This window comes from Microchirus variegatus (assembly GCF_963457635.1).
Source record: "Microchirus variegatus genome assembly, chromosome: 16".
NCBI classification, from domain to species: domain Eukaryota; kingdom Metazoa; phylum Chordata; class Actinopteri; order Pleuronectiformes; family Soleidae; genus Microchirus; species Microchirus variegatus.
Genome location: NC_139817.1, coordinates 2,167,071 through 2,187,906, shown reverse-complemented (window position 1 = coordinate 2,187,906; position 20,836 = coordinate 2,167,071). Strand labels below are relative to the sequence as shown.

At 41.1% G+C, this 20,836-nt stretch overlaps 2 protein-coding genes across 3 annotated transcripts; one reads left to right on the top strand and one right to left on the bottom strand.

Moving 5' to 3' along the window:
• Positions 1-815: 815 nt before the first annotated feature.
• rpl18a (ribosomal protein L18a) lies at positions 816-4,392 on the bottom strand. Its single transcript, XM_083902618.1, has 5 exons — positions 4,352-4,392; positions 2,917-3,096; positions 2,712-2,841; positions 1,237-1,346; positions 816-961 (listed from the first exon to the last, which is right to left on the bottom strand). The coding sequence occupies exons 1-5, from the start codon at positions 4,367-4,369 to the stop codon at positions 869-871; spliced, it is 531 nt and encodes a 176-aa protein (XP_083758744.1). The 5' UTR covers positions 4,370-4,392; the 3' UTR covers positions 816-868.
• A 339-nt stretch (positions 4,393-4,731) lies between these two features.
• xpot (exportin, tRNA (nuclear export receptor for tRNAs)) lies at positions 4,732-20,073 on the top strand. 2 transcript variants are annotated; one of them, XM_083902591.1, is made up of 25 exons: positions 4,732-4,835; positions 7,412-7,568; positions 7,667-7,749; positions 7,835-7,891; positions 7,980-8,049; positions 8,647-8,865; positions 10,067-10,251; positions 10,346-10,514; positions 11,464-11,700; positions 11,785-11,823; positions 11,901-11,963; positions 12,056-12,180; positions 13,120-13,264; positions 13,375-13,494; positions 13,598-13,692; positions 14,675-14,744; positions 14,834-15,072; positions 15,159-15,444; positions 15,547-15,736; positions 16,938-17,054; positions 17,149-17,264; positions 17,347-17,394; positions 17,485-17,556; positions 18,892-18,948; positions 19,043-20,073. In XM_083902591.1, exons 2-25 carry the CDS (start codon positions 7,482-7,484, stop codon positions 19,067-19,069), a joined length of 2,916 nt encoding a protein of 971 aa, XP_083758717.1. In that variant the 5' UTR covers positions 4,732-4,835; positions 7,412-7,481; the 3' UTR covers positions 19,070-20,073. The 2 variants fall into 2 exon arrangements, with proteins under 2 accessions (XP_083758717.1, XP_083758716.1); XM_083902590.1 differs by having other exon boundaries at positions 10,043-10,251.
• The last annotated feature ends 763 nt before the right edge of the window (positions 20,074-20,836 follow it).

Sequence of the window (20,836 nt, the reverse complement as noted above, 5' to 3'; positions counted from 1 at the left end):
TTACAAAGTGATTTTAATCACAGTTCAGGTGCCACCAGGTGTCGCCCTCGCTGTGGTTGTGTTCACGGACGGCACCTGCATCAGTCAGTCATGCCTTAGTCAACGCTGCCACCGTGTGGACACATGGTGCAACAGCATCTTTTTATTTCATTGGCCATTTTTCTTAAATGTCATTTTGAATTAAGCTTATGATGATTTCTAAGTTTATTTATTAGACATATAAAGCTAAAATATGTCCAAGGAGTAATTTATATATATTTTATGCTTTTATTTTATACTGTATTGGAGTTTTTTGTACACATTTTATCTTTTGATCATGTTTCGAACACTTTTTACACACAACAGTAACATCAGATTAACAGATAAATCCGATATACACATGTAAATATGGAATATTTTAAATCTCTAAATGAACAGATGCATCCTTTTAAACGAAGCTGTATGTTTAAGTCTTTATTTCACTGTTAGAGTGAGTTTTCCAACAGGAAACTGAAGTATGTAAAACCACTCACTCTCCCACACCAAACCCCATAGAGAAAACCAGTGATTTTAACATCACAGAGACGCAGGAGTTCACAGGAGTTGTTGATCCACTGCTGCCTCCATCACCAACTTCAAATGACTCATTTCGAAAAATTCGGCTTTTAAAATATTTCATTTGGATGTACTGTAGTGACACAAAGTGACCACAAGAGGCAGCAGCGGACCAGCAGCTCCTGTGTCCCTGTGAGCGAAAATCAGTGATTTTCTCTATGGGGTTTGGTGTGGGAGAGTGAGTGGTTTAGTCAGTAAAATAATAAGTCAGTGGGACATGGTCTCATCTTGAACAGAACTTTTATTGTTTCCCGAACAGACTGTAAAACCAGCTTTAGTAGAAAGTGTTGGGTCTCTTCGTGGTGAAGCGTGGTTTGTGCTGGCGACGCAGGACCCGGTGAGGCAGGGGGAACTTGATCTTGGAATCCTGAGGGGGACAGGAAACAGGAAGTGACGTCAGAGGAACATCAAATATAAATCATAAACAAACAAACTTTTTTTTGGTTAAATCGTGTCGCCAGTTTCTTAACCGCCAGGTTTAAAGATGGACGCTGAAAAACTGGAAGAGGAATCTGGCTTTTTGTTTTTGGCGAGTTATGAAACCGGAAGCTGACATGAGCGTGACAGTCCAGAGAGAGACTCGCCGTATTTGTCGTCGTGGCAACAAACAAACGTAAACAAAAACAACCCTATGAGACTCACGTGGAACTGCTTGATGGCCGGTCTGCGACATTTGTTAGCAGCGATGACTTGGACCTTCATGATCTGGATGGAGTGGGCGCGAGCGCGATGGCGAGCTCCCATGTCACGGTCTGAGGAACAAAGAAATACAGACGAGTTTTTACTGATTCTGTTAAATAAAATACCAGATTCATCGACTGTTAAACAAGTTTGAGTTAAACGATAAAAATGAGCAGGACGTGTACAACATCACAGTAAAAACTGAATTTAAACCCCTGTATGTTTAACTGTTCGTTATAGAACTATCAACTTTATATCATATATAGTTTGGTATAATAATGACAATAACTCCTCAAGTCAAATTCTTTGTTTGAGTAAATGTACTTGACAATAAAAGAAAGATTCTGACTGATTCTACTCCCGAAGATGCAGCAGGAGGAGAAATAAGTCACGTAAATCGCGTTAAAGGGTGACGACGCGTTCAATGTGGCGTCTGTCGGTCCTTGAATTCACTTTCAAAGACACTGAGGCGTCAGAGAAAGGCGACAAGGATCGGGTTCATGTCTGCAAACCAGACAAAATCACATCACTGAGAGAAGACGTGATCTTTGGGTTTGGCTGCAAATACACACACACACTCACACACGCCTGATGTAAAATACCGTTAATATTAGAGGTTTAAATGACTTATTCACTGATACAGTTGAATAAAAACATAGCTCGACATTAAATGTCCAAAAAGTGTTTAAAATATTTATGGAAAATGGGTTTTCTGATTTTTAAGCTTATTAAAATGGGAATATTTGATGGTTTATTTACTCCGTATAACGTATACAAGTATGAGACGTTGGTTTTTTATAGTACGACCTGTTTATTTGTGTTGTTTTTATCTTTTCTACATTATTTTGTTTGTTCTTAGGTCTATTCTATTTATCGCTGATGTACAGCACTTTGTTTTTAAAGTGCTTTATAAATAAAGTTGGATTAAAACTGAATCATTTTGGTTTGTGGACAAAACAAGACGTTTGAGAAGGGTTTTTGGACATACATTTTTAGACATTAATGGACCAAACTACTACTAAATTAATCGAGAAAACAATTGTTAAGGTGAGTGAATTATGAAAATGGTTGTAGCCCTGTGAGGAAACTTCAAAATAAAAGCCCTCGACTCATAGAACACGTCCGACAACAGACTTTGGTGGGCTTAAAGTGTGAATGAACGAAGGAAATTACTTTATTTTGATCAATGAAACAAAGACTTTGAATAAGCAAAACGGGTCAGAGGGTGAAAAATGATCTCAAAACACCACCTGTGCGTTTGGGTACAGAACTAATATGCTATATGGGGAGAAACAAGTGCTTAAAAGTGTTTGTCTACAGCGTGCAAGAGCTGAAGTGTCACTCAGAGGCCTCGATTACGTACGGCGGCGTTTATAGAACATTTAAATAAAGATTATGTCGTGTTTCATGTGTTGTGTTAGCGTGCAGACACTCACAGCACTGAGTGACGGCTCCAGATGTGGTCAGGTCCCTGTACTCTCTGTACATGTTGTGGGTTCCGCTGCGAGAGTCGTAACGCAGCCAGATACCGAAGTTCTTCACCTTCTGTGGAGTTTTCTCGTGGACCTGGAAGGACAACAGACGTTTAAAACACACATCTTTTGTTTAAAAACAAACTTTAAAAGAAGCGCCGAGACGTACCAGGCCGCAGTAGACCGTCTCTCCGGACGCCTTCTTCATCTTCCTCAGCTGAGAGACAAAGTACCAGAATCTGGACTTGGCCACGATGTGGTTCGGGGCGAAGATCCTCATGCGGTACAGAGGGGGGGTGGGGTTCTTCTCAGAGGGCAGCAGACGCCCAATGACTTTATACTCCCGAAGCTGCGGCGGGACGATAAAAAAAGTCACGTTAGGACACTTTTAATCGCGTTAAACATACACGACGACGCGTTCAATGTCTCAACGTGGCGTCTGTCGGTCCTTGAATTCACTTTCAAAGACACTGAGGCGTCAGAGAAAGGCGACAAGGATCGGGTTCATGTCTGCAAACCAGACAAAATCACATCACTGAGAGAAGACGTGATCTTTGGGTTTGGCTGCAAATACACACACACACACACCTGATGAAAAACAGTAATTTAAGGTGTATTCCGTTCTATGCCGGTCCACGTTTTCCATTTTACTGTTATAAACTCCAAATAAAGGATGTTTTAAAGCAGAAAGATCTTTTATTTTGAAAAGTTTAACAACTTATTTCATTAGAAATGCAAGTTATTTGCTTCCAAATTTGGTTTTTAGATTAATTTAGTGTGTTTATTTGATTTGAGTAAGTATTGTACAGTTGCAGGACTTTAATATGACATTTTTTTCACACCAAAACATATTTTTTTACGTTTAAAGACATAAATGTCCTTTTCTTAACTTTATAGTCGAACATAAGTGTACTTTAAATATTTCTCAAGTATTAAACGACATCAACACACATGACATGGCATGTTCCATTATTTAAAACGGGTGGGGGGTTTCAGATTAAGTTTTAAATTATACCATATTTACTCGTACGTCCAATTTAATTATTAATACGTTAAATTCAAACTAGGTATTTAACGTAGCCTATTGGTATACACATTTCTGGTGCCCTCTGAATGAATAGACACGTTTAGTTCATAAAACGAACTCCAAAATGAGGCATAGAGTGCGTTTAAACCACCGTAAATTTCAATTTAACGTAAAATTAGTGTTAATCTGAGTGAGAAAACCCACACGTTGGCTGCTAATGCTAGCCACACAAACACATACGTGCACTCGCGCTGCGTTTAGCACGACTACCGACGTAAATCTCTTTATTTAAGTTCTAAAAAATGACATTTAAATGCATTTCTACGTATTTAACTTCATAAAAAGCTCATAAACAGACACTGACAACGCCACAGTCTCGAGCCACATGGTACCGCGGCGGCCATGTTGTAGCCGCACAAGCACCGGAGAGAAAAACGCTTTAAAATGTCGCTTCGACGCGGCCGTTTTTCACATATAAACGCACACATGCGAAGATTATAACCTTATCTCACGACATCGGCTCACTCCGGTCGAGTAAAGCGCGCGGATATAGCGTTAAATTAAAGTTTTTACGTACTGTGCCGGACGCCTTCATGGTGTCTTGCTCACCGCCACAGTAAAAGAGAAAGACGTAGGGCGGAAACTGCGCATGTCAAGAGCGCGGAGGGCGGGGCCAACGTCAACCGGGGCGACGGAAGTCCCGCCCCTCAGCCTGTCTGTGATTGGCTGGCGTTCTCTCGCGAGACGTCTACAGGAAAGTAAAAATAAAAAGTTGTATTCATAAACACAAAAGAAAAAGGGATTTGTAAATATATATAAAGGAGAATTACGTTTTAATCACGTGCGTACATTTCAATATATATATTTTTTAAAAACGTCAACGTTGGTTGAAGTAATCACTTCCGGTGTCAGTGGCCCGGATGTGGCCGGGCGGACACGCCGCACAGCCGCTTGTGTCGCGTGAGTGGAACCGACGTGCAACCGATTTACTAGAGGCTTCGCTGTGATGAGTTAACGGCAGAAAGACACACAAACACCGGCGGAGTTAAGTTTTCACTAAAGTGAGTCTTTTTAAAACTTAATTTCCAAATGTTTAGTGATAATTATGCCCAGTTTGTATTATTATTTTAATTTTAATTTTAATTTTAAAAACGTTGCTAGTGGTGATTTTTCTGAGCGGAGGTTGAGGCTCACATCGTTACCGAGCCGCGAGAAAGACGCAAAGAAAGACGCAAACGCACAATAAAGACGACCCGGCTTTGGTGTCACTGTCAGCGGGGACTGTCACTCAACCGCACCCGGTGATGACTCTACTTTTATCGGGTGTTTGAGGAGGGAAGGAAGGCAGGCAGGCGAGCCCTCGAGCTAACTAGCCCGGCTAACACGATTTGGCTAGCCGCAGTTTGTATTGGTGGGGAGTCGTTAGCATGGCTAGCATGTAGCAAGTGCGGTGTCAACTTTTTTTTTTTTTACAGGAGTGGCCACGGGAACCGGTACCGTTAGTCACGGACGTGTTTGTTTGTTTTTTCCCGTGTGTCCGGTTTTCATCGGTGCGTGGTGTCCGGTCAGGGTGTTAGCTTCAGGTGTTAGCTTCAGGTGTTGACAGCGTGTTGCATCATGTTGGACACAAAACTAACGCTGACTGGGGAGTTTTCCAGGCTGCTAACACGAGATCTGGACACCTGTCAATCAATATATCAATCAATCGACGTTTAATTTCCATTTTTATTCATCATTTCATAGTGGCATTAAATCACAGATGTACCCTTAAACGAATAGTTTGGTAATAATGAATTTATTAGACATTTAGAGAGGTTTAACAGGTGTTCAGAGGGATTTAGAGACACATTCAGAGACTATCAAAGACCAGTAATGCAACTTAGAGACGTAGCATGTAGTTATAATAACTACAGAGAGATTAAGGGGAGATGGAGTGGATTTGCATATGTTCACAGGAATTTAGAGACACTTGTGAGACTTTGAGCAACATTCAGAGTCCTGTAATTACGATTAGAAACAGTCAGAGATGTTTCGAGACGTTCAGAAACTCAATAGAGACATGTAGTAAAGATTAAAATCATTTAAAGATGTTTATTAGTGGAATATATAGACACATTTAGGGGAGATTAAGAGACCAGAAGTAATGATTGCATCCATTTTGAGATATTTATGGCACTCGAGACGCGTTCAAAGATGTTTTAGAGACGATAAGAGATGTTTAGAGACTGTGTGATTAGCTTCATTAATGACTCATGCAGGTTTTAAAGTGTTGACCGTGCGTTGCATCATGTCGATGCAGCTGTGATGCTGCCACCAAGTGTTCTCTTTATGATTTAATCAACAGAGACAATGGAAGACGTTAAGACGAGGAGTAACCAAAAGACGTCTTTCTATTGACTTTTACTTTTCCTGCAGCAGTAAAGGTCAAGACATAATAGTATAGTTTGTTTTATTTCATTTCTTTGATGTAAAACGTGACCTCACAGTCGACGAAAGGAGCGTCTGTACGTCTCTTAATGTGCTTCCAATGCGTCAAAACAACGTAACGTGGGTACTGCATGGGTTCTGAGGAATGTAGAGATGTTTGGAGACATTTCGAGCTCCTCAGAGATGTCAGAGGATGTCTGAAGATGTCCAGAATTGTGTTGAGATGTTTATAAAAGTCCAGGTTTGTGCAGAGATCTTCAGAGATGATTCCATACATTGAAACACTGAGGAATATAAAGACATTTAGATGATGTTTAAAGATATTCAGACTCTTTATTCATTGTTCTTCTGTAATGATAAGGAACGTAAAATATGAACCGCTCAGAAGATTAAAGACCATCGTCACATAAAAGACTAGAGTCTGGATCTGAAACGATTAATCGATTACTAAATTAACCACTTCTTCCCTGACACTTTTTTTGGAGTCCCTGCTCGAAAAATGACATGCCCAAAATAAATAGAGTAAATCTCTGCAGTTACAAGCTCTCTGTGCATTATCTTGGTATCAAACTACAGATAACACATGTCAGATTCCACCAGAGGTGTAAGTTTCACTGTAGATGCCATTGTGTCAGAGTAAATGTACATGGAACACAGCATAACTGCAGGATTTTTTTTTTCTCTCGCCTAAATAAATATTGCATTTAAAAGCAAATAGCACCTTTAAAATATGCAGTAGGAGCTTAAAAACACATGGAGGTCATGTAACAACATGTGGACATGAGCTGTGCAAAGTCTGATGCTGTTGAAATGAAGCAGAGTGAAATTACAGAGGTTTTAGTAAAGAGATGTTTTGGGGCAACCGTGAAGAAGGGGTTAATCAACTATTTTGATAATTGGTTTGAAGCTTTCAAACAAGATTTCTGATTGTTTTAGCTTCTTAAATGTGAACATTTTCTTTGTTTCTTTGCTCCACATAACAAAGAAATCATTAAAACTGAATCATTTTGCTTTGTGGACAAAAACAAGACGGTCTAGAACATTGTAATTTCCTGGTTTGACAAACACCGATCAACGTTTTTTAACATTTTGTGACATTTAATGGAACCGTCAAACCTGCTGCTAAATACCACGCCCATGCCAACGCCAACCTGCTAACACGGCACCTTTTACTAAACGTGTTTTATTTGTGTTTCCTGTGGTGATTCAGATGAGAGGAACCTGCCTGACGGCAGCAGAGACGACTGAACTCGCCCCGGAGTTTCAGAGCTAACCCACGAATGGCCTGCCAGTCTGTCGCCGCAGTCATGGACGAGCAGGCTCTGCTGGGGCTCAACCCCAACGCCGACGCCCGCTACAGGCAGAGGGTAAGACAAAGACGCCCGTGGGAGTCACAGTCGCAGCCGCGAGAGCTCTGCGAAAACACGCCCAGAAGTTTTGATTGGTCATGTCCGTGTGTCTGCAGGCGATGGTGTACTTTGAGCAGCTGAAGGAGTCTCACGATGCCTGGGAGGTTTGTGCCGAGGCGCTCGCCAAAGGGATTTACAAGTGAGTTTATTCCAACCGCAACGGCATTTCCACTCGTTTGACGGTTTCGTGTTTAACCCGCGTTTGTTTGTTTTTGTCGTTTCAGTGACGACCACGTGAAGTTCTTCTGCTTCCAGGTGCTGGAACATCAGATCAAGTTCAGGTTAGCGTCCGTTTTGTGTTTCTTTATGTTGTTTTTCCGTATACGGCGACGACGCGTCTGATCACGCGACTCTGTGCTTGTGTTGCAGACACGGCGGCCTGAGCGGCGCCCAGCAGCAGCTGATCAGAGAGACGCTGATGAAGTGGCTCCAGTGTCAGGTAACGATGCGTTCAAGGACTCTATGATCAAATGGGTTCAGGTCCAGTCCTCACATGGATTTTCATTGAAAAAAAAGTGTTTTTTACTTTACAAATAAGGACATTTCTCAAAATTAGTTTTTTTTTCTAAATAAATGTTTTTTTCCTCAAGATTTCAAATATTTTTTCTCAATTTTTTTAATTTTTTCCCCTCAAATTTTTAATTTTTTTCCCTCAAATTAAATTTTTTTTTAATCAAAGTTTCAATTTTTCCCCCTCAAAATTTCATTTTTTCCCTAAAATTTTCAAATTTTCCCCCTAAAATTTCAACATTTTTCCTAAAAATTTCAATTTTTTTTCCTAAAAACTTTTTGGAAAAGTTTTGTAAATTGAAAATACATTTTCTAGGTCCTTGAAAAGTTAATGAAAAACTAAATTTCTTGTAAAGTTTTGGAGAAGTCATGGAAATATTGCATGGATAATATTTTGGATGCGTAAAAAAAACATAAATAAAATGATGTAATGTGCGATTAAAATTTAAATTGACACAGAAGTATCAAGCCTATTGCTAAAAAAGTGTACGAACCCCGATCTCCGTTCTTGTTTCCTTGGCGACAGCTGATGAACGCTCAGCCGGAGAAGCCCTTCATCAGGAACAAGGCGGCGCAGGTGTTCGCGCTCACCTTCGTCATGGAGTACCTGACGCTGTGGCCCAAGTTCTTCTTCGACGTCCTGTCGCTGGTCGGCCTCAACCCGAACGGCGTGGACATCTACCTGAGGACGCTGATGGCCATCGACGGCGAGGTGGTCGACAGAGACATCCTGCACTCGCCTGAGGTGAGCGACGGTCACGCTCTGAAGACGTAGAACATGTGAAAAGACTAGAGCACGATCCGGTAGAGTCTTGGCCTTAGAGCCACTTTTTAACGTCTGTGGAGATGTTTGAAGATATTTCATCCAAGAAGCTTCTTCAGCAAGAGAATAAACTTCTTCATTTAGTGTTGGGCACGCTAATGGCGGTTAACGGCGTCAACATTAACACACGGCGTGTTTCCATGACGACAGCATGTTTACGTGACTCCCATTTGTTAAAAATTAGTCTCTAAAGTAACGCTGAACTTTAAAAACAGAGGCACACATTTGTAGCTCTGCTCTTTTCCACTGTTGGCGCGCTAACAGCGACGCTAGCTAGTGGAGCTAACTGGTAAACGGTTCCCCCGGACGCCGATGCTGCGGCACGTAAACACGACGTCGATCGCGTCTTTTTCCTGTCAGTCGTCATGGAAACGCGCCAATGCGCTAACGCGTGTTAACGTTGACGCCGTTAGCTGCCACTAACGTGCCCCGTGCTCATCTTAACTCAAGCTAGTCCGGTTTAATGTTGTTCACAAAAATCGGAATGACAAAGAGTAAACAATGTTATTATTAGAAGTTGTAATATTACAAGAAAAATATAGAAATATTTGGAGAAAATTGTAATATTACGAGAAACGGTCGCGACATTAAGAGAATTAGGTCATATATTATGAGAAAATTGTCATATTACGAGAATTACATCTTATGTTATGAGAAAAGGTTGTAATATGAGTCTTATATTATGAGAAAAGTTCATAATATTGCGAGAATTGAGTGTTATATTACGAGAAAATTGTAATATTATGAAAAATGGTTGTATTATTACGAGAATTAAGTCTTTTATTATGAGAAAAGGTTGTAATATTACGAGGAAGAGTCACAAATAGAATAAAGTTGTAATAGTTCTTATATTTGAGCTTCATAAATGAGGAAATACTTCAACATCAGAATCACAACTTTGTAATGATTGTGTAAGAAACTGAGTCTCTTCTTAAGTAAAGAATCACACAAATCTGGAGGAAATCCTCTTTTTTTGTTGAGGAAGAAAGTGACCTTACGTCCGTCTGCTGCTTTAAAGATGTTCCTCCAGAGATTCTCATGATAATCTGAAGCTGTTTAATCTGAACGTGACCGTCTGTAAATTGGAACAATCCCTAAGGTGATGTGGCGTGTTCGTCCCCAGGAGACCCGGAGGAACACTCTGATCAAAGACGGCATGAGGGAGCAGTGCATCCCCAGCCTGGTGGAGTCCTGGTTCCAGATCCTGCAGACGTACCAGCTGACTCACCCCGAGCTCACCTGCCAGTGTCTGGAGGTGGTCGGAGCCTTCGTGTCCTGGATCGACCTCAACCTCATCGCCAACGACCGGTACGTCCGAGCGAATGAACGAGCGCGACGACGGCCACCGACCTCCTCTTGTCGATAGCTTCACGTCTTCTTCTTCTTCTTCTTCTTCTCTCAGGTTCGTGAACCTGCTGCTGAGTCAGATGTCGTTGGAGGCGCTCAGAGAGGAGGCCTGCGACTGCCTGTTTGAAATCGTCAACAAAGGAATGGACCCTGTGGATAAAACCAAGCTGGTGGAGTCTCTGAGTCAAGTTCTGCAGTCGGCGGGATTCTTCAACGTAGAGCAGGTACGACCAGGCTGGCTTTTTGTGTGTCGTGTTGTGTTATTTGTGCGATTGTGGTCATAGTCGTTTACCACATTAATAATGTATAGAGTGTATTTCTGATTATTTAATGTTATATTCATTGAAAAAAAAGTTTTTTCTTAAAAATTAAGGACATTTCTCAAAAGTTGTCAATATTCTTTTTTCAAAATGTCAATACTCTTTTTTTTTTAATTTCAATTTTTTAAAAACATTTCCATTTTCTTTTTCAAAATTTCAATTTGATTTTCAAAATTTCATTTTTTTTCAAAATTTCATTTTTTTTTCAAAATTTCATTTTTTTTTTCAAAATTTCATTTTATTTCAAAATTTCATTTTATTTCAAAATTTCATTTTTTTTTCAAATTTTTTTTTTTTTCAAAATTCTATTTTTTCCCCTCAAATTTTTTTTTCTCAAAATTAAATTTTTTTCTCAAAATGTTAAAAAAAGGTGTTATTAAATTTTAAGAAAAAAAATTTGTAAATAAAAATCTCAAAATGTTGATTGCTTGATTATTTTTCCATCAAAAGTTCAAATTTTTTATCTCAAAATATAAAAAAAAAAATCTCAAAATTAAAAAAAAAAATTCTCAAAATGTAAGTGTTTCTGCCAAAATTAGATTTTTTGTCCACAATTTTTTTTCTTCAAAATGTGATTTTTTTCGCAAAATATGTTTACATGACGGCAATGTGCCGCCTATAGTCTGCATATTTCATATCGTCGTATATGGCTTACCTATAAAGTGAGCGTTCTGAACAGGGCTGTTTCGTTCAGGGTGATTGAACTGCTGTGGTTCTTCATCCTTAAGGTATTTTGACCAAAGCATGTCAGCAGACATTTATTTATTAGGACACCAGGGAACGAGGTTAACGTGTAGAAATAAGGGTATAATACATCAAATTTAAACTCCTCCTCCTCCTCGCGCTCTTTCAGGAGGACGACGTGGACTTCCTGGCCAAGTTCTCGCGCCTGGTGAACGGCATGGGCCAGAGTCTGGTGCTGAGCTGGACCAAGCTGGTCAAGACGGGCCACGTGAAGGACGCGGCGGACACGCTGCAGGCGCTGGAGGCCAAAGTGCCGCTGCTGCTGAAGCTGCTGGTGCACGAGGACGACGACATCTCGGCCAACATCGTCTCCTTCTGCTACGAGTACCTGCACGTCCTCAAACAGGTGAGCGACTAAAGCGGAGAACAAAACAAATCGACAAATCGTGTTACTTTTACTTAAACATCACGTTTGATCTTGTTCTCGTAGCTCCCTCAGCTCACGGATCAGCAGAAGACAAACATTGAGGTGAGAATTTGACTTTAAAACTGTTTTTTTTTAACGGTTAAAACAAGATAAATAACACGTCCGCTCTCTCGCTGCAGGCCATCATGCTCGCCGTCATGAAGAAGCTGACGTACGACGACGAGTACAACTTTGAAAACGAGGTGAGCGTCACGACCCGGTTTCTGATCGCTAACCCGTGATCCTCACGCGCCCTCACTTCCTGTTGCCGTTGTTGTCGTTGTCGTCGTCTCAGGGCGAAGACGAGGCGATGTTCGTGGAGTACAGGAAGCAGCTGAAGATGCTTCTGGATCGTTTGGCGCAGGTTTCGCCCGAGCTGCTGCTGGAGGCCGTGCGTCGCATCTTCAACGGCACCATGCAGTAAGATTGATGACGCTAATGCTAATGCTAACGTGTGTAAAAACAAGCAAAAGCAGAGCAAAACTTTAATGACTATAAAAGTTATTTCTAACAAACTTAAAAAACACACACTTTTCAGGTGTAAACGGGAAACATTTGGTTGTTTAATAACCAAAAATACGTCCACGCTAAAACTTAAGCTTAACTTAGCATTGGAGCTTTCAAAATAAAAGATGTTTTTTCACACTTGAACATAACCTTACATTTTATGTACAATTTATGTTTGTCCAAATTAAAATGTCCTTTGTGTTAAAAAAAAATTAGTCTATTTTTCATAGTTTGTGTTTGTCCACACTAAAACATAACCTTGCAGTTTTCAAAATAAAAGACTCGGTCCACACTGAGTCTCAGTTTCTATTTTCCACACTAAATGATCCTCGGTGTTTAAAAAATAAGAGTCTCATTTTCTTAGTTTGTGTTTGTTCCCACTAAAACATGACCGTGCAGTTTTCAAAATAAAATACTCTTTTACTTTCTGTCCAAATTAAAACAAGACCTTGCAGTTTTCAAAATAAAAGACTTGGTCCACATTAAGTCCCCGTTTGTCCACACTAAAACATAACCTTACCGTTTTCAAAATAAAAGACTTGGTCCACATTAAGTCTCTGTTTGTCCACACTAAAATGTCCTTTGTGTTTAAAAAAATGAGTTTGTGTTTGTTCACACTAAAGCATGACCGTGCAGTTTTCAAAATAAAATACCCTTTACTTTCTGTCCACACTTAAACATGAACTTGCGGTTTTAAAGTTTTCAAAAACAAGATTCTTGCAAATTCATGCAGAATTTGTCCTAAAAGTCTCAGCGACAATTTATCTTTACATCTTTTATATAAGACTCGAGCCACGGTTTTCAAAATAAATGTGACCAGCGGTGTTTAATCCAAACCGCGTTGTTTTCCAGGAGCTGGCAGTCGTCTGCGTTCATGGAGGTGGAGGTGGCCATAAGGCTGCTCTACATGCTCGGCGAGGCTCTGCCGGCGTCGCACGGCGCTCACTTCAGCGGCGACGCGGCCAAGACGAGCGCTCTGCAGGACATGATGAGGACGGTCAGTCGCGCCGTTCATTCCTAACCCCGATGATCGTGATTCCCGGTTATTCCCCCCCCCCCCCCCTCATTCTCTCTCTTCTCATTGGTCACGCTCGTTTGCCTCCTCAGCTCGTCTCCTGCGGCGTCATCAGCTACCGGCACAGCTCGGTGTCGCTGGAGTTCTTCGAAACCGTGGTTCGATACGAGAAGTTCTTCGTGGTGGAGCCTCAGCACATTCCCAACGTCCTGGTGAGCAAAATAAATAAAATCTACACTTTTTAGACGGGGTGGTGGTGGTGGTTTGTTGTTGTTGTACATGAAATTCACGCTGGTCTCACTGGTGTGGCGTTAGATGGCGTTCCTGGACCAGAGAGGACTGAGACACAACAGCCCGAAGGTCCGCAGCAGAGTGGCCTACCTCTTCTCCAGGTTCATCAAAACGCTGCAGTGAGTTTTCAACTAAAAATGATTTGTATAAATGTAAAGAATTTGTTTCTGCAGCATATTTAACGTGGTTGGGTTTAATTCTTTCTCAAGATATCTATATATATAAAGCAAGTTGCATCTGTGCGTCTGTCTGTGACAGGCATATCTCACTGACCGTGAGACTTTGGATATGGGTTAAGCATGACCTGATGGTGTGCATACTTGATTTTCACATTTTTTGGAGGAATTTTAATTTTCACTGATTTATCATGCTGCACCAGGCAGCGGCTCATCAGTAAAAAAAAAAAAAAAAAGTTTCTCGTAATGACATGAAATTTACCATCCTAATAGTCGGCATCGCCCTGAACAAGGATCTGTTGAAAATATTTGCAAACCTCTTAAGGAATAATTTTTATGAATTTTTGAAATGTATGAAATGACAGTGAGCGGACTTTCTTCTCAAAAACAAAAAGTATCTTGGAATGACTTGAAATTTACCATCATAATAGTCGGCATCGCCCTGAACAAGGATCCGTTGAAAATATTTGTATATCTCTTAAGGAATAATTTTTATGAATTTTTGAAATGTATGAAATTATCCATTTGCCCTGATGCAGTTTGACAGTGAGCTGACTTTAGTCTCAAAAACAAAAAGTATCTCAGAATGACTTGAAATTCACCATCATAATAGTCGGCATCGCCCTGAACAAGGATACATCGAAAATATTTGCAAACCTCTTAAGGAATAATTTAAATGCATTTTTGAAATTCAGGAAATGATCCATTTGCCCTGATGGACTTTGACAGTGAGCTGAGTTTTTTCAAAAAAAAAAAAAATGTATCTCGGAATGACTTGAAATTTACCATCATAATAGTCAGCATTGCCCTGAACAAGGATCTGTTGAAAATATTTTCAAATCTCTTAAGGAATAATTTTAATGAATTTGTCCAACAATGTGTTCTTTAATGTAATGTGTGTCGTTGTGGCGCCCTCTGCTGACAGTAAACACATGAACGCCTTCATCGAGGACATCCTGACGCGCATCCAGGACCTGCTGGAACTCGCTCCTCCGGTCAGTCTCATCGCGTGCCCGTTATTCTACCCAGAATGCCTCTGGGTTTTCCCCTTCTCTCACAGACTTTTGTTTTTCCCTTCTGTCAGGAAAACGGCTTCCCCGTGCTGCTCACCAGCGACGACCAGCTCTTCATGTTCGAGACGGCCGGCGTCCTGATCGTGAGCGGCGAGAGTCCGGCCGAGAGGAAGCAGGCGATGATGAGGAGCCTGCTGTCGCCGCTGATGGACGCGTTCCGCCTGCTGCTCGCCAAACTGCTGCAGGAGACGGACGAGGGGAGGCAGGCGGCGCTCGCCGACTGCCTGAGCCACGCCGTCGGGTTTGCCAGGTGAGGGCGCTCGCGCGCCGCGACGCACGTTTGACTGCGAATCGTTTACGTTTTTGAGTCTGACCTCGCGTCCGTGTTTTCCGCAGTCGGACGAGCAAAGCGTTCAGCAACAAGCAGACGGTGAAGCAGTGCGGCTGCACCGAGGTCTACAGGGACTGCCTGCAGACCTTCCTGCCCGCGCTCAGCTGCCCCGTCCAGCGGGGGGCGCTGCGGAGCTCGGTGCGCTCCTTCCTGCACCGCATGATCATATGCCTGGAGGAGGAGGTGCTGCCGTTCATCCCGGCCGCCTCGGAGCACATGCTGAAGGACTGCGAGGCCAAAGACCTGCAGGAGTTCATCCCGCTCATCAGCCAGATCACCGCCAAGTTCAAGGTACGGCGAAGGAAAACGACGCGTACAGCTAACGGCTAACAAAAGATCCCGAACTTTAACCGGGTGTTCGCTCTCTCTCCCTCTCTCTCGTCGCCATGACAGCGGCAGGTGTCGCCCTTCCTGCAGCAGGTCTTCATGCCGCTGGTCCTCGCCATCTTCGAGTCGCTGGCGCGCCCGGCGGAGGAGAACGACCAGACGGCGGCGCTGGAGAAGCAGATGCTGCGGAGGAGCTACTTTTGCTTCGTCCAGACGGTCACGGGCAGCGGCATGAACGAGGTCATGGCCAATCAGGGTGAGTGTGAAGATCGAACAACAAAACGGTGTATTTTTTAATAGTGCTGGGCGCGTTAATGGCGTCAACGTTAGCGCGTGTTAGCGGATGGCGAGTTTCCTTGACGACTGACCGGGAAAAAGACGCGCCGCGTGTGACGTCACGTTTTACGTGACTCCCGATTGTTAAAATGAGACTGTAATGTTTACATGCCGCGTTAGCTTCGTTAGCTCCTTTGGCGCCATTGGCGCACCTACAGTCGAATTGGAGTGGAGTGTTGAAACGAAAAGATGTTTTTTTGTGTCGTCAGTGAAAATAAACAATAAAAACGTACATTTTTGTCGTGCTGGGCGCGTCAACGGCGGTTGATGCCGTTAACCGCCGTTAACGCGCCCAGCACAACTAAAAATGACGTGTTTCCGTGGCGACTGACCGGATAAAAACACGTGTGACGTCATGTTTTAGTGACTCTCGATCGTTAAAATGAGTCTGTAATGTTTACATGCTGCGGTACCGTCTACCAGTTAGCTTCGTTAGCTCCTTTAGCGCCATTAGCGTGCCTACAGTCGAACTGGAGTGGAGAAAAATGTTTTTTGTGTTGTCAGTGAAACGTAAAGTTGTCGTCGGCGTAAAAAAGGATGAAACGTAGAGTTTTGTGTCGTCAGTGAAAATGAACAATATAAAGGTACATTTTAGTAGTGCTAGGCGCGTTAACGGCGTCATGGTTAAAGCATGTCGCGTTTCCGTGGCGACTGACCGGAAAAAGACGAGTGACGTCATGTTTACGTGACTCCTGATCGTTAAAATTAGTCTGTTTGCGTGCATGGCACCGTTTACCAGTTGGCTCCGTTAGCTTTGTTAGCTGCGTTAGCTCCTTTACGGCGCCTACAGTCGAACTGGAGTGGAGTGTTTATGAAACAAAACACGCTAAACTTTAAAAACAGAGGCACACATTTGCAGTGCACAGGTACGCTGGTTATTTGTAGCGCTAATAAACAGACCGCTCCAGTTTGACTTTAGGGGCGCAAACGACGCTAAAGGAGCTAACGCAGCTTACGGAGCTAACTGGTACACGGTGCCTGGACTCCGTTAACATGATGTCACGCGTGTCTTTTTTCCGCTCAGTCGTCAGGGAAACGCGTCATGCGCTAGCGTGCCAAGCACTAATTTTTTACGTTGTATTTCCCCGTTATTTAATCCCACGTTTGACGCTCGTCTCCAGGAGCCGAAAACATCGAGCGCGTCGTCTTCACCATCATCCAGGGAGCCGTTGACTTCCCCGACCCCATCGCTCAGAAAACCTGCTTCATCATCCTCGCCAAACTGGTGGAGCTGTGGGGTGAGAACGAACACCTGGAAAAATAAATCCGCTTTAATGTGATGATTGTGATTGTGTTGTAATGATGATGATGATGATGTCATGGCCTCTGCAGGAGGTAAAGATGGTATGGTCGGCTTCCCCGACTTCATCTACAAAAACATCGTCCCCGCGTGTTTCCTGGCGCCCCTGAAGCCGACCTTTGACCTCTCTGACGCTCAGACAGTCCTGGTGAGAGTCCCGATCCGTAGTTTAACCTAAAAAAAGTGCTTTTCTTCTTCACTTTTCCTCACAAACACTCGTTGTTTTTCAGACTCTGTCAGAGTGCGCCATCACCCTGAAGACGATTCATCTCAAACGAGTACGAACACATTCAGGTTATGTCCTTATTCGCGTTTTTAAATTCTTCACTTCTTCTCACTGTAGTTTGTCGTGTCATTTTATTTGTCAGGGGCCGGAGTTTATCCAGTTCTTACAGCAGGAATATCTGCCCTCGCTCCAGGTGTCACCAGAGATCTCACAGGTGAGCTCATTACCAGGAATTAAGATCGAAACTGTTACGTTTTAGCCGTAATAATACATCATCTGAGATGCCGACTTTGAATTAATTATTCTCTCGTTTTGTGTTGTCTGTGAAACGTAAAGTTGTCTGCGGCGTAAAAGAGGATGAAACGTAAAGTTTATTTGTTGTCAGTGAAACGTAAAGTTGTCAGCGTAAAAGAGGATGAAACGTAAAGTTTTGTGTCATCAGTGTAAACGTGGATGTAACGTAAAGTTTTGTGTTTTTAGTGAAATGTAAAGTTGTCTGCGGCGTAACTGAGGATGAAACGTAAAGTTTATTTGTTGTCAGTGAAACGTAAAGTTGTCGTCGGTGTAAAAGAGAATGAAATGTAAAGTTTTGTGTCTTCAGTGAAACGTAAAGTTGTCTACGGTGTAAAAGAGGATGAAACGCAAAGTTGTGTGTTGTCAGTGAAACGTAAAGTTGTCTGCGACGTAAAAGAGGATGAAACGTAAAGTTTTGTGTCTTCAGTGAAGCGTTAAGTTGTCTTCAGGGTAAAAGAGGATGAAACGTAAAGTTTTGTGTCATCAGTGTAAACGTGGATGTAACGTAAAGTTTTGTGTTTTTAGTGAAATGTAAAGTTGTCTGCGGCGTAACTGAGGATGAAACGTAAAGTTTATTTGTTGTCAGTGAAACGTAAAGTTGTCGTCGGTGTAAAAGAGAATGAAATGTAAAGTTTTGTGTCTTCAGTGAAACGTAAAGTTGTCTGCGACGTAAAAGAGGATGAAACGTAAAGTTTTGTGTCTTCAGTGAATCGTAAAGTTGTTGTCAGCGTAAAAGAGATAGAAACGTAAAGTTGTGTTGTCAGTGAAATGTAAAGTTGTCGTCAGTGTAAAAGAGAATGAAACGTAAAGTTTTTTGTCTTCAGTGAAACGTAAAGTTGTCGTCAGCGTAAAAGAGATAGAAACGTAAAGTTGTGTTGTCAGTGTAAAAGAGAATGAAACGTCAAGTTTTTTGTCGTCGGTGAAATGTAAAGTTGGCGACGGCGTAAAAGAGGATGAAACATTAAGTTTTGTGTCGTCAGTGAAATGTAAAGTTTTTTGTTGTCAGTGAAACGTTAAGTTGTCTTCAGGGTAAAAGAGGATGAAACGTAAAGTTTTGTGTCGTCAGCATAAGAGGATGAAGGCGTTAATGTTTTTACTGTCAGCGTAGACGAGGACGCAGCGTTAAGTTTTGTTTAGTCATTTTTGATAAAGACGAAACGTAAAGTTGTGTCGTCAGCGTGGAAAAGTTGTGGAAACCTACATAAATAAAGTGTTTATTTATTTTCCCGATGTTTTCACGTTTTCTCTTGAACAGGAACTTTGTCAAGTGCTTCAACAGCCCGATGTCAAAGTCCTGAAGAATTATATAAAGGTACGTATTTATCGACGACACGATGACGACCCCGCGAATCCGTCTACGATCTCTGTCTCTGACTTTGTCTCCGGTGTCTTCGTTGTCTCCGCAGGCGTTTTTCCAGCGAGCAAAGCTGTAGGACATAAAACTGGAAGTTGCCCCACGGGGACTGAAAACAAACAAAAAAAAGACTCTTTACAGGAAGTGGCCCCGACTCGCCCCTTCACAACAAAAACAAAACAATGGAACTTAGCATAGGAGCTGCTTTGCACGTGAGAGGTAAAAGCGTAAACAAAGCCCAGTCTGTCTAAGTCGGTTGGAGGAGGAAGTGGACAGAAGGTCAGCGTGGCGCAACAGCGCCCCCCAGCTGCCGAGAGACGAGCTGTCCGCGCGGACTCGAGGTGAGACGGGACTTGAGCGGTCCTCGACGCGAGGAGAACTTTGTGGAACTGTGTAGGAAAAAGAAAATGGCTTATTTTTACGCGTAAAATACGGATCTGTCGTAAGAATCTACGATGTTTTTTTGTTTTTGTTTTTTCATTGTGACGCTCAAACGTAACAAACGGTAGCTTTATTTTAGTCGGACCTTTTTTCGCAGTAGGAACTTTAAAAAAAAAAAGAAGAAAAGGGCTGTTTTCACGACGAGAAGTTTTACGTTAGTTTCCGCCGCCGCCTTCCTCGATTTACACTTTTATCTCGGCCGCTCGGGATGATCGATAGCGCCACCAGCAGCTCGCGGTGAGTCACAGCAGCAGCGACATGATTGTTTTTTTTGGTTTTGTTCTAGTCAAAAAATTTCAAACGGACATGAAAAGAAAATGGAGGAACAAAAAAAAGTGTAAATAAGAGATTTAGATGTTGAAAATGTAAATAAAGGTCCTAGTTTAGGTTTTTTTGTTTTTTACTTAAATATAGAAGCTTATTTCTGCCAGAAAAAAATATTTAAATTGATGAAAAAAACTTTGAGTTAATCCATATTATTTTGATAATCATTAGTTTTAATTTTTTGGAACAAATTTTGTTGTGTTTTTTTTAGTATTTTTTTGTTCAGAATTTTTATTTATTTGAATTTTGACTCTTATCGCAACATTTGTGATTTAAAACTCTTTTTTTTGTTAACCTTTCACTGACTTTAACTTTCTTGCTCGGGCATTTTCATCTTTTTCATCTCAAAATAGTGAATTTGTGATTTAAAAAATTCTTGAAATTGTTGTGTTATCATAAGTTAAAATTTTCTTTCGTGTTTTTTTTTTTGCTAAAACCTAATTTTGGCTTAAAATTTAAATTCAGAATTTCAAATTTTAGCTTTGAACGTTATTTCACTTTCAGCACCAAAAGTAAAATTTAAAAGTCAAAAAAAAAAATTCTGAATTCTTTAAATTTAATTTTGGCTTAAAATTTAAATTTAGAATTTAAAATGTTAGCTTTGAACGTTATTTCACTCTCAGCACCAAAAGTAAAATTTAAAAGTCTAAAAAAAAAATCTGAATTCTTTAAATTTAATTTTGGCTAAAAATTTAAATTTAGAATTTAAAATGTTAGCTTTGAACGTTATTTCACTCTCAGCACCAAAAGTAAAATTTAAAAGTCTAAAAATAAATTCTGAATTTCTTTAAATTTAATTTTGGCTTAAAATTTAAATTCAGAATTTAAAATTTTAGCTTTGAACGTTATTTCACTTTCAGCACCAAAAGTAAAATTTAAAAGTCTAAAAATAAATTCTGAATTCTTTACATTTAATTTTGGCTTAAAATTTAAATTCAGAATTTCTAATTTTAGCTTTGAACGTTATTTCACTTTCAGCACCAAAAGTAAAATTTAAAAGTCTAAAAAAAAAAATTCAGAATTCTTAAATTTTTGTTGTTAAAATAATTTAATTAAAGGTGGGTTTTTTTTATTTGGCAGT

Coding starts and splice junctions, on each gene's coding strand:
- xpot (XM_083902590.1), top strand. CDS start 7,482: ATGGCCTGCCAGTCTGTCGCCGCAGTCATGGACGAGCAGGCTCTGCTG. Junction 7,569..7,666: donor ACGCCCGCTACAGGCAGAGG/GTAAGACAAAGA, acceptor GTGTGTCTGCAG/GCGATGGTGTACTTTGAGCA. Junction 8,050..8,646: donor TGAAGTGGCTCCAGTGTCAG/GTAACGATGCGT, acceptor CCTTGGCGACAG/CTGATGAACGCTCAGCCGGA.
- rpl18a (XM_083902618.1), bottom strand. Junction 1,347..2,711: donor TGGAGCCGTCACTCAGTGCT/GTGAGTGTCTGC, acceptor TTTGTTCCTCAG/ACCGTGACATGGGAGCTCGC. Junction 962..1,236: donor CGGCCATCAAGCAGTTCCAC/GTGAGTCTCATA, acceptor TGTCCCCCTCAG/GATTCCAAGATCAAGTTCCC.